Genomic DNA, 13,487 nt, shown 5'->3' with positions numbered 1-13,487 from the left:
AATAGCTAAGTGTTTTTTAAAGGATTTGTCCAGCAGATGGTGCTGTTGTTCTGGTTTAACTTGGAGTCTAACTTGAGCTCCCGGTTAATGTAAGTCTGTTTTTGTCTGTTTTTAATTACGAGTCCAGCTTGTGCGCTGAAGTTCCTCCATGAGAGGAACATCTCTCATCTGGACCTGAAGCCCCAGAACATCTTGCTGAGTGGCAATGTGCTGAAACTAGCAGGTACATGAGATTATAAGTGAGAATCAGTTACAAACTGATCATTAATTACTTAAAATTAGTTTTTTTGTTAAGGATTATAGAAATTTAGAGGATTCATGCTTCTGAACCAGATTTATTATAAAATGACGTCAGTGGTAAAATGAAATTTTTCCAGTCATAAATATAACAACATTGCAGCGATATTTTCCATTGACTCCCATTAATACTCATGCAAACGGATGCTGGAAAAAAGATAGATATCGAGAATCAATATTCCATGGCATTAACTCGTAAGAAAACATAAGATCAAGAACTCCTAAGAACTCATAAGATCATAGCCACTAATCAACCTGAGGACTCGACATCCTCTTGGATTATAGTAGACTAGAAGTTTTAGAAGGAAAGTGAATGTTTTATGGAGGTTAATCAGCAAATCTCAAAGCAACACCCATGACCGAAGCTTGTCCTTACTTATCACATTCTCTTTCACCATCATTGTTATCTCTCCCTCTTATCTCTCAACGTGTGTGTAGATTTCGGGTTTGCTCAGTACATGTCTCCGTGGGATGAGCAGAGCTCTCTGAGAGGTTCTCCTCTCTACATGGCTCCGGAAATCGTGTGTCGGCGGCAGTACGACGCCAGAGTCGACCTCTGGTCCGTCGGGGTCATCCTGTATGGTGAGACGGCTTCGGGCCATGGTTTTCTTCTTCTTCTTTTTTTTCGATTTGGATTGCAAAAGTTTTCCTGTAATTAGACTGGAATTGCGGGAAGCATCAACAAAAAGCACAATCAGCCATGCAGACTGATCTGATTAGTGCTAAAGAGCATCCGTGCAGGACAGGGAAAAAAAAAGTTTCCGATGGAAAACTAAATTCCTTTTTTTTTTTTTTTTTTTTCTCCGTGTTTTTTCTCATTTTTTTTGTCTGCTTTAATTTCATTAAAAATTTCATTGTAATCATCACCACATATTCTGTTGCAAATTATGTCTGAAGTAAACAGGATGGTTTTGATCGTTATGGAATTGCGGCATGTCCTGAAATCTCCCAACGATTTTCTAATCATGGAAGAACAGCACGTTACATTTAAGATTGTAAAACATCAACCGGTGTAGTTTGTGTTATCATTTACATTAAAGCAGTTTGAAAGAGTCCTCAGCAAAAAAAAATATTAATAATTAAAAATGCAGCATGTCAAATCACGTCCAGATGCGTCCAGATGTTTGCAAAGCTCTGGAACTGGAGAGTCGTTCTGTAAACGTTGAATTTAAGCAAATCGCATGATGTAACGTTTTTAAAAAAACGTTTGTTTAGAGTGTCCACCGGTAGCAGAAACTGCGGTCATTGCTGCTGACTGCTGTTCTAGAAAGTGAATGCACACTTTTTTTTTCCGACCAATCAGAATTGAGGATTGGAGTATGAGCATTAAGAAAATTTGTTATCTGTTACTATGTGAAGAGTTCGGTATCAATACGTAGTATGTGGTAGTGCGGAATAAAATACATGCGCTTGGTAGAATCTGTTTGTGTGTTTCAGAGGCTTTATTCGGCCGTGCGCCGTTTGCTTCTCGCTCTTTCGCTGAACTGGAGGAGAAAATCCGCAGCGATAAACCCATCGAGGTGAGATGAAAAGATCTTCACTGCTATATACAGAGCCTGAAAAGCGTTAAACGTCAGCCGCGAGGTCTAGCGATGTGCCGTGCTCGCCTTAATTGAACCCAGAGAAAAGCATGGGGCCTGTTTAGTCGTTAGGGTTCAGTATATTAAAGCATTAAGGTCTGCAGTGAAGCAGAACAGATGCTGGAAGCACTGGTTTGGACGTCTGGATGGACACATTGGATAGTGCAGCGGTGCAGATTTATTGTATTGTGTATCGCTGAGACAAAGCAGATTGTTTTTCTTTAGTATAAAAAAAAAGATTGAGATTGATGGGTGTTCCAATGTGTGTGTGTGTGTGTGTGTGTGTGTGTGTGTGTGTGTGTGTGTGGTGTTTAGCTACCAGCCGGTGCCAGAGTATCTCGAGACTGCCGGGATTTGTTACTCAGGCTGCTGGACAGAGATCCAGTCTCACGCATCTCATTTGACGAGTTTTTTCTGCACCCTTTTGTGGACCTGGAACACATGGCCAGTGCCGAGAGTCTAGACAAAGCGGTGAGACTGCTGTGTGTAAGTGTGTGAGAGTGTGAGAGTGTGTGAGTGTGAAAGATAAAAATGTCATTTCAATCACTTTATTCTAGAATGCTATACTTCCACAGGCTGTGCTCCAGCTTCCTAACTATATATATATATATATATATATATATATATATATATATATATATATATATATATATATATATATATATATACAGCACCTCTGGAGCACAGTGGGTTAAGGGCCTTGCTCAAGGGCCCCAAAAGTGGCTGCTTGGTGATACCGGGGCTTGAAACCTCAACCATCCAATCAATAACCCAGAGTTTTAATCACAGCTATCACTTTCCTTGCATTTATCAAAAGAGCCGTTAGATAACGTCCAGAAAAAGCATGTATAAAAAGATAAATTTCAGCAACTTTTTGTTTGTTTGTTTGTTTATTTATTAGATCAAATTTCGATTAAAATGCAAAACAAAAGCATGTTTCAATAGAACATATCAGGCTTCTAAAACATTCAACTAGTATTAGATTAATTGTTTATTTTAGCCTGTGTGTGTATTCAGAGACTGCCATGTGAGCGCACGTGTGTGTGTGTGTGTGTGTGTGTGTGTGTGTGTGTGTGTAAGTGAGAACCTCTGAAAGAAAAATTAAATGTATGTGTGTGTTTGTAAAGCATTTCCTCCACCCGCAGTCCTTCTGTTGGCTCTTCTGCAGGTCGTTAACACGATCCCGGGGGGTTTTTGTTTGAACCAGAGGCTGCCTCACTTGGATCTCGGAGCACCTCGAACAAGTCTGGCGAAGGATCATGGCGTTTTTAACGACCTGTGTTTGTCTTGTTTGCTTATACGTTTGCAGCTCAGTGTAAATACGAGCCCTGTGATTAAATCCATGCACGCCTGCGTGAGCGAGCGCTCGTTGGATGCGAGCGGTGCCAGCATGCTAAACACAACATCAGTCCTCTCTTCTTCTGTGCTTCCCTCAGAAGGAGCTGGTCCTGCGGGCGGTGCAGAAGGATCAGGAGGGGGAGATGGCTGACGCTCTGACTCTCTACTGTAGCGCACTGGAGCACTTTGTGCCTGCTATTCACTGTGAGACACACACACACACACACACACACACACACACACATGATAAGGAAATATATTCAAAATCTCAACAAAAATTTTCTTTACATTCTATACCATATGTACAAAAATCTGTGGACACCTTACCGTAAGATTGGTACATTCCTGTTATAATAACCTCCACTCTTCTGGGAAGATGTTCCACTAGATTTTGGAGTGTGATTGTGGACATTTTGTTTACTCAGTCACAAGGGTGTTGAACACAGGTACTGATGTAGGTGAGGTGTTGAGGTTCAGAGCTCAATAGCAGGAGATCTTCCATTTCCACCCATGTGAAGTAGATCTTCATGGAGCTCGCTTGTCCTGGAAAAGTCAGGAGTCCAAGTACTTTTGTCCATATGGTCTATATAATGACAGAGAAATGGACTTGGTGTTCAATTTTTTGGGTAAAATCCTCACTCATGTTGGTCTGTAAACATCCTGCTGGGATTTGTATAATCATGTAAATATGATTAATATGAAAGCTTTATTAACACTGAAAATTATATGATTATTTAGTAACATGTGAAGGAGGAAACCTGCTGAAACACTGCTTTTGTAATCAGGCTGATTTTTATATCTTTGATTGATTCAGATACATTTTTCTTTCCTCAGATGAAACAGACAGGCAAAGGAAAGAGGCCCTGAGACAAAAGGTGAGTAAAACATCATGTGCATTATATGGACAAAAGTATTGGAACATCTGACTTTTCCAGCCATGTGTGGTTCTTCCCCATACTTTTGGTTGCATTAGCATGAAATATTCCCTTGGAGACTTAAACCTGTTCCAGCATCACAATGTGCTTTACATGGGTTGGAGTGGAGGATCTCCTACTATAGATATCTGACCTCAACCTTATTGAACACCTTTGGGATGAATGTAATTGATGACAGCACCCCAGGCCTCCTCACCTCACCTACATCAGCCACCTTGTGGCTGAATAAATCTCACACAAATACCCACAAACACACTCCACAATCTAGTGGAACATCTTCCTGGAAGAGTGGAGGTCACTGTAACAGCAAGTAGGGACTAAATGTGGAATTGGTTGTTCAAAAAGGACATACCAATTTTTTGGTTAGGGGTCCACAAACTTTTGGCGAAGTCGGAGATAGTTAGTTACTCTGAAAATAAGCTAATCAAAAGGTGGGATTTTCCACCAATGATACTGCTTAGAACGTGGGATTGATTGATGGATTGATTTGTGAAATCCTTTATGAAATTGTGAGTTGATGGCATCTGTGAGTTAAATGGGAATTTATCACGTGATCAAATTGGGGAGGAAATATAAGTTAAAGCTTCGTAACGTAGCAGGTTTTATTTGTTTTCATGTTTAAGTGAACCATGTTTATGTCGGTCGGAGGTTAACAAAAGATTGTTCTTTTACAAATTTTCTCATAGGTCAACCAGTATGTGTCTCGAGCTGAAGAACTCAAAGCTCTGGTGGCTTCAGACAACAAAATCAGCTTTGAGAACACGCAGTCAGCCCGCGATATATTGAGAGGTAAATAATATTTCATCTACCCACTACAACAAAAACAAAAACACACACACTGACCTCATAATAAACACAAATGTCTGGAATCAGTGATGTCTGAACTGAAGCTGATGTGGAAAATCTCTTCTCATCTTGGAGTGAACATTAAATTGCTTTAGTAAGTATGTTTCACAGGTCATGGGTTTGACTTTCTTTATTCTCCCTGCCAGAAATGTCCCGGGATCAGCCACGCTTACTCGCTGCACTGGATTTAGCCGCCACTGCTGTAGCGAAGGTTCTGCTCTGTTTGTGTTTGGTTATTACACATCGTTCGATCTCTGTTGTTGCACATTATAAGCACTGTACGTCGAACCTGTTGTTTGGTACAGGAGGCGAGTGGAATGGAGGACTTCGAAACGCTGGATATGTATCAGCAGAGTTTGGGAGAACTGCTCTTGGCTCTGGCTGGTAAGAACCTCACTTTCTGTAACTCACAATGATGTACCTGTAGAACTGACGTCTCCTAAGCCACGTCTATGCAGGGTTTTACTGTTGCCATTTGGAAAACAGAGACCAAAGTCAAGCACCAGACAGGAGATAATTGAAAGAAGTTTTAAATTAGATTCGGTTAATTTACTGCACAGAGCTAATCAAATCGGTCAAAGCAGTATCAAAGTCATGATTTTGATGGCGCATCAAAAATGTACATAAACAAATGGAGGCACTTTAGCACCATGTGACTAACTGAACTAATATTGTGTCTCAGTTATTAAATAGGGTTTTTTTTAGGTATGTTTAATCTTTGATAGGTTTTTTTGGAAACCCTCCAACCTTTTGTCTTTCTGTCTATATATATCTGTCTGTCTGTCTGTCTGTCTATCTATCTATCTATCTATCTATCTATCTATCTATCTATCTATCTATCTATCTATCTATCTATCTATCTATCTATCTATCTGTCTGTCTGTCTGTCTGTCTGTCTGTCTGTCTGTCTGTCTGTCTATTGTCTATCATCTGTCTGCCTGCCTTGTCTTTCTGTCTATATATATCTGTCTGTCTGTCTGTCTGTCTGTCTGTCTGTCTGTCTGTCTATCTATCTATCTATCTATCTGTCTGTCTGTCTGTCTGTCTATCTATCTATCTATCTATCTATCTATCTATCTGTCTGTCTATCTATCTATCATCTATCTATCTATCTATCTATCTATCTATCTATCTATCTGTCTATTGTCTGTGTGTCTGTCTGTCTGTCTGTCTATTGTCTATCATCTGTCTGCCTGTCTGTCTATCATCTGTCTGTCTGTCTGTCTGTCTATCTATCTATCTATCTATCTATCTATCTATCTATCTATCTATCTATCTATCTATCTATCTATCTATCTATCTATTCATCTATCTATCTATCTATCTATCTATCTATCTATCTATCTATCTATCTATCTATCTATCTATCTGTCTGTCTGTCTGTCTGTCTGTCTGTCTGTCTGTCTATTGTCTATCATCTGTCTGCCTGCCTTGTCTTTCTGTCTATATATATCTGTCTGTCTGTCTGTCTGTCTGTCTGTCTGTCTGTCTGTCTGTCTGTCTATCTATCTATCTATCTATCTATCTATCTATCTATCTATCTATCTATTGTCTGTCTGTCTGTCTGTCTGTCTGTCTATTGTCTATCATCTGTCTGCCTGCCTTGTCTTTCTGTCTATATATATCTGTCTGTCTGTCTGTCTGTCTGTCTGTCTGTCTGTCTGTCTATCTATCTATCTATCTATCTATCTGTCTGTCTGTCTGTCTATCAGCTGTCTGTCTGTCTATCTATCTGTCTATCTATCTATCTATCTATCTATCTATCTATCTATCTATCTATCTATCTATCTATCTATCTGTCTATTGTCTGTGTGTCTGTCTGTCTGTCTGTCTATTGTCTATCATCTGTCTGCCTGTCTGTCTATCATCTGTCTGTCTGTCTGCCTGTCTGTCTATCGCCTATCTATCTATCTATCTATCTATCTATCTATCTATCTATCTATCTATCTATCTATCTATCTATCTATCTATCTATCTATCTATCTATCTATCTATCTATCTATCTATCTATCTATCTATCTATCTATACATTTGTTTGTCTGTCTGTCTATTTATCCGTCTATCATCCAATGTCAAATTGCATCTGGCCATAAATTCATAGTGATATTTTTTTATTAAAGACTGCTTCCGTTTTCCCCTTTTTTTCCCCATCAGTAGCTTTCACTCCGGTATCACATTCGCTTGGTCTTTTCTAACTCTCGCCTCAACTAAAGAAACCTTCGAGGAATGTTTGTTTAACACTCATATTAATAGTGAGCTGAAACTGTCACCACTGTGGAAATGATGTTTAGTGAAATGAAACTAAAACACTTAAAAAGTGGCTCTTAAATAGAAAAACACAGAATAATACAGCGACAGCTCTGTGTGGCTTCTTTGAGATTTTCTAGATTAAAAATCTTTGGAATGTAAGGTTTCTGAGTTTGGAGACGTGGATCATGACAACAGTCAAGACGCCAGCGGAAAGTTTTATCATCGGTCTGTTTTTACGTCACTGTGCATAAAATCACTAAACATTTTGCAGTTCCTGACTTGGAATCCGAACGTGCGCAAAAAGGCATGCAAAAAGACCAGGAAGAAACGGCTGGAGTCATTAAAATTCTTTCTTAGGAAATTTCCCTGTTGATCCTGTGGGTATTGTGAGAAATTATAAAAAATGTTTTGTTTAAAGTTTAATGTTAGGCCCTATCTTTTTGTGTTTTCTTGTTAAACCACTAATTTTTAGGGGATCACTAACCACAGATGAAGTGCATAAGACCTGAGCTGACAGATGTTCAGCTGATGATTCACACACTGACCACTCCAAAGCTTATTTCTTTATATTATTCTCTTAGGTTGTCCGTTGAGTTCAAATGTGTCATTTTGGCCATATTTGGATCTATTTGGACCTGACTGATTGTATGAAGTGTACCATTGTGTGTGAGTTTGGGATTGGTCAGTAAACCCCCCACCCCATTCCAGAGCAATCCATATAACCTTCACTTTTTGCTTTAAATGTTCACATTGTCAGGAAGATTGATTAATTTCCTGGCTCGATGTGTGCAGCCAGGCTGTTATTAATAGTGTAGACTCTGGCTGATGACCTCATGCTTGGATCTAAAAGTAACGACAGCTGGAGGAAGAACGCAATGATAAAACCAGGAACCGGAGAACGAAAGAAACACGAAGTAAGAGTGAGACAAAGTGCAGAGCAAAGAGGGAAAAATGAAGAGAGGAGTAAAGAAAGTGCAGGAGAAACGAGGTTAAATAGAAAGATTCAGAAAGGGAATGTGTGTGTGTGTGTGTGTGTGTGGTGGGGGGGTGAGAGTTATGAGAGAAAGTTGAAAAGCAGATGTGTGTGAGAGTGGTATGGAGGGATTGAGGCCGTAGCAGTGCCAGGGCAGCGTGTGTGGTACCGCTGCTCTGCCATCTGGATCCCATTCAGCTCCACTCTCCTCCACTCACACTGTTATTAAATACTGGAAACAAATGAAAACTGTTATCTCTGAGTGTACGCTGAGCTTCAGCCAACGGCCCAGAGCACAAAATGAGCTGCACAGCACCCTGAGACCACCCAAACCCACAGAATTACAGAGGAATAATTCAAGCAAAAATGTTGGCAGCAGTGATTTGGAATCAGTCGACGCTGCAGCTTTTTAAATACGACCGCGATGGATCCCAAACCTTGTTAACACTGGTAACAATTAAGAGGAGAATGAAAGCTTTAAAAGATATGTGACAAAATTGCATTAAATGATGTCACACCGTGTCACGGAACACTTTAATATTTCACGCAACGCAGGTTTGGAATCGTTTGTGTTCGAGTGAATCAAATGACTCATTTTGAAGGAAAGTTTCATCATTAATCTGCTCGTGAAAAGTCGTTTGAAGCGGCCGAGGTACTTAAAACGAGCTTAAAATATAATTAACGTGGGAAAATAAGTTGTTTAAAAGGAAAATCTTCAAAATAAGTACAAAGTTAATAACTGGAAATCTGTTTTTGTTTTCTTTTTCTCCATGTTTCGTTTCGTGTGTGCAGCCGAGCCTCAAGGACGCCGGAAAGAGCTGCTTCACAACGAGGTAAGCGAAGATGTGTGTATATCTATCATATGATGTGATACATCCAGCGGTTACTTTAATAGGAACACCTGTACACATGCTCACATGGAGTTACTTAAGCAGGAAATCATGCTGCAGCAGCACAATGTTACAGTTCAAGAGCTTTGTTTAGAGTTCAAACTTCAGAATGGATCTCGGGTCCTGATGGTTTCAAACTTCTTCCATTTTCACGGATGATGGAGGCCACTGTGCTCATTGGGACCTTCAATGCTGCAGAAACATTCTGTTCCTTTCCCCAGATCTGTGCTTCGATACAATCCTGTCTCATAGGTCTACAGTCTGACATGCACTGTTAACTATGGGACCTTCTATAGACAGGTGTGTGTCTTTCCAAATCATATCCAATTAACTGAAGATTTATATATTGTAAAAAATAGATTGTTGTGTGTGAAAGTGCCAGAGCTGTAGATTCTGAAATCTCCAAACCAACCCATTTGACACCTGCACCAATGCTGTAGTTAATATCAGTGTGATCACGTTTTCTCTTATTCCTGTGCTGCATAATTGGCTAATTGGATAACTTCATAAACATGCACAGTTGAAGGTGTTCCTATTAAAATGGCTGGTTAGTGCGTTAGTATACGACGCCTTGACGCAGCACCACGCAGCTCCGACCCAGAACATTAGCATGTGTTTGTTTAGATGTCGTAGGACCCGCACTAGTTATTAGCTTCACTTTATTTGTTATGAGACTGGAGCCAGGAGGCAACAAAGTTTCATTAGTTTGATTGTGTCTTGGTTTGGAGACTGCGAAATCCAACACAAACACGTTTCTGTTCAACACAGAAGCTTCGTACAGAGAGAGAATACGAGGGAGAAAGGGAACAAAGGATGATGAAAGAGAGCGTGGCTTTCCGAGTGTTCCCATCTGAAGTTTTATGAGACCTTAAATAAATTCAGATGTGGCCACGTTAACCCAAAGCGGCTCCTCCGCTCCGATCTCCCCCCCATCCCTCTCGCTTTCTTTCTCCACCGAAAAGGACGAAATGTCCTCATAGTAATCGTGTCAACATTCTCACAAATCATGACGTTTTCCCACAGTAGCCATGTTTTTTTTGTTTTTTTTTTTAGAAAAATCTTTAGAAATCAAGAAGAGCCAAAAGATGACTACTGCTAATACAGTTAGGTTTATGTTTAAAGTTTCTCTTCGAAAAAATTATCTTCTCAGTGGAAGATCTTCACTAAGAAGATCCTGGAAAGATGGAAAGTTTTGGATGTATAAAACCTGCTGGCTTATAAATTGCGGTATTATGAAGTATGGTAGACATTAGAGCATGCTGATATAGGAAAAAAACTCAACCCCAGTAAAACTGAAGTGCTGGTCATCCCAGGTGATCCATCTTCAGGTCAGGATCTCCTCTTCAGCCACCACTCACAACCTTGGGGTAACCTTGGACAATCAACTGTCCTTTTCCTTACATGTTGCAAACGTGACTGGCTCTTGTCGGTTCCTTCTCTACAAGGTTTCAAGCATTTTTATCCACAACAGGCTGTTTAGGTGCTTGTTCAGTCTCTTGTTATTTAAAGACTGGACTACTGCATCACTCTGCTGGCAGTCTACCTCAGAACTCTATTCGTCCACTGCAAATGATCCGAAACGCAGATGTTCATCCTGCCCAAGTTCTCAAACATCAACCCACCACCCTCCACTGGCCTCCGGTAGCTGCAACGCATCAGATTCAAAACACTAATGTTTATCTATAAAGCTGAAAATGGACCAGCACCTTCTCACCTTGGAGACCTCAACACTCCTCACAATGCACCACGCTATATGAGATCATCCAGCACTGCTCGACTGGTACCACCTTCTCTCAGGGTAAGAGGTAAGTATACCTCAAGGCTCTTCTCTGTTCTGGCACCGAGGTGGTGGAATGAACTTTCCCTAGATGTCTGTACAGCGGAGTCTTGAAAGCGACGAATGAAGACCCACCACTTCCTGAAACACTCAAACAAGCACTTTTTCCTTCGCTTTGTCTTTGTCTGCGTTATCGCTATGGCATAAGGTCGCTATTTTAATGTTTTTTTTTAACATCCTGTTTTATTTTGCAGATTAAGAGTTTGATGAGTAGAGCCGAGTACCTTAAAAAAAAGATCAAGGTAAAGTTTGCTGGCTTCAATTGTCTGCAATGATTTCTGAATGGAAAGTCCAAATCAAATTTAGTTCTTTCATTCCTCTACTGTTTTATTGTCATTCTGTAAAAAAAACACAGCTCTTAATTCATATCTACACTATATGGACAAACGTTTGTGTAAAATCCGACCGTAAAATCGAACATCCCTTTCCACATTTCATCCCCATTTACAGTTAGAACTTGGGATGGGATTTTGGAGTGCAATATTCGATAGTAGAGATATTTTGCAGTTATGTTAGAATAGTCAGAGATACTAATTAAAAATTACGTTGTTTTTGTGCCACAAAAATGAGGGACATGAAGTCCCCCATTAACTGTTATAATAACCTCCACTTTTCTGAGATGATGTTCCACTAGATTTTGAAGTGTGATTGTTGGATATTTGTGGTTAAAAAGTGTGTTAGTAAAGTCAGGTACTGATGTAGGTGAGGTGAGGAGGCCTGGTGTGCAGACAGCGTTCACAATAATCCTAAAGGTGTTGAAGTTAGAGCTCAATAGCAGGCCAATCAAGATGTAATGAATATCTTCATGGAGCTGGCTTTGGAAAAATGTGTCTGGAAAAATCAGGTTTCCCAATACTTGTCCATGTAGTGTATTTAATCTCATGTCTATAAAAACCCACTATTACTAAAAAAATGTGCTTTAACATTACTAACTGAACAATAGGCCAAGAGCTGGAGTTAGATCACTGATGTGTGTGTGTGTGTGTGTGTGTGTGTGTGTGTGTGTGTGTGTGTGTGTAGATCCGAGAAACCCAGACAGATGTCTCGTTGGATAAAGATCCTGTTGCTGACTCTGTGCGAATGTGTAAGTGCACACCACATTTACAACAGATTAGTTGCTGAAATTGCTGATGCTTTATAATATTTTTGTTTCAATTTTGTCCATTGGCATTAAATCTTTAGTTTTAGCAGCCTATATAAACTGAAAGCCCAAAAGCTGTTTAGCTTCTAAATAAATTCACTTGAATTTAAATCAAATGTAAATGAATGCAAAGACTTTTCCAGCATGTTGTTCATTGTGCAATGAAAAAAATTGCACAATCATATTAATTCATTAATATTTCTATATTAACGGTTACGTAATTAAATATTGAGTAAAACACTTTGGGGCGTACCATTATCGAGATAAAGGGGAGTTACACCTCTATCTCGACACACTACTTTTTATCTGCTTAGAGCTACATGTAATGAGTTCCTGTTATCGCTTGCATTATAGCAGCTGTAAGCGTTTATACTTTACAGATAATTACAGTAATTAGGACAGAAAATGCAGGTTTTCCTGTTGAACAACCGAATTTTCAAAAGGACTGACACTGGAGACTTCTTTCAAAACTGCGTTTTTTTATTAGCTTGTCATTAGTATGGAATTTTGTGCCGATTAGAATTAGACCGATGCATAATCAAAGCTGCTCTTCTAGAAGATTAATTAATTAATTAATTAATTAATTGATGCCCTCTCACTAATAAGATTTGAGAATGAGTATATGGTGTGCAATACGAGGTCAAGTTTGATTCCACAGACCCTAACACCATAAAGGCTGTGCACAAGAACTTGTGAAGAACCATAATGCTTTGCCATAATGTCTCTTTTTTGTTGTTGTTTTGATCTTACAGCCTGTTGCCTGCAGTAGCCATGGAAACCTTCAGACTCACCAGTCACATCATGTGACCAGATCGGAGCCATGATGGGTACACTTGGGATCCGAGGCGATCTGATTGAATCCCCGCGAGACTGACTGACTCCGCCCTCAAACCGCACGAAGGCAGACATGTACTGTATGTGATTTTTTTTTTCTTCCTCTAATCTGGAGCACAGGGAATTCTAAATATCCTAACATTCAAAAATGAAAGATGTCTGCATCTGCTTGACAGAATTGTTGCATCATTTTTTTCCCATTCACACTGTATTGCTTTGCACACACACATACACACACATAAACCGCTCCCACCCTCCACTTTCCCCGAATCTGCTTGGTTCACCGCAGCTCTTCCACATAATCAACTCTCTGTGTGAAACTTTGTGGTTATCTCTTTTCTTCTTGCACATACATTTATTTTGTGCTGCCACACATCGAGTTCTGTACTGTTTTTTTTTTTTTTTCTGCCCCTCACACACCACCAGACTTGTGATGCAGCAGAAAAAGACTGACGTGAAGCTCACAAAATGTTGAAGGTGCTTCTTGTTGAGGCTTTTTTTTATATATATATTTTTTTGCTGTAATTATTTATTGAATGATTGAAATAAATAAATCTTTCTGCAAA

At 39.6% G+C, this 13,487-nt stretch overlaps 1 protein-coding gene across 1 annotated transcript in view; it reads left to right on the top strand.

Annotated features, from left to right (window-relative positions):
- Positions 1-13,487, top strand: part of ulk3 (unc-51 like kinase 3) — a 17,388-nt gene extending 3,901 nt beyond the window's left edge. Inside the window, exons 6-18 of the mRNA XM_046864140.1 lie at positions 128-223; positions 736-879; positions 1,735-1,817; positions 2,193-2,348; positions 3,314-3,419; positions 4,050-4,090; positions 4,837-4,939; positions 5,143-5,207; positions 5,302-5,380; positions 9,012-9,052; positions 11,141-11,188; positions 11,967-12,030; positions 12,840-13,487. Of these exons, the coding sequence (XP_046720096.1) occupies positions 128-223; positions 736-879; positions 1,735-1,817; positions 2,193-2,348; positions 3,314-3,419; positions 4,050-4,090; positions 4,837-4,939; positions 5,143-5,207; positions 5,302-5,380; positions 9,012-9,052; positions 11,141-11,188; positions 11,967-12,030; positions 12,840-12,856 (1,043 nt within the window). The 3' untranslated portion in view covers positions 12,857-13,487. The remainder of the gene's footprint in view (positions 1-127; positions 224-735; positions 880-1,734; positions 1,818-2,192; positions 2,349-3,313; positions 3,420-4,049; positions 4,091-4,836; positions 4,940-5,142; positions 5,208-5,301; positions 5,381-9,011; positions 9,053-11,140; positions 11,189-11,966; positions 12,031-12,839) is intronic.

The sequence above is a fragment of the Silurus meridionalis genome, chromosome 13, assembly GCF_014805685.1.
Source record: "Silurus meridionalis isolate SWU-2019-XX chromosome 13, ASM1480568v1, whole genome shotgun sequence".
NCBI lineage: Eukaryota > Metazoa > Chordata > Actinopteri > Siluriformes > Siluridae > Silurus > Silurus meridionalis.
Note: the sequence above shows the minus strand (reverse complement) of the source record. Positions and strands in the feature narration are given on the sequence as shown.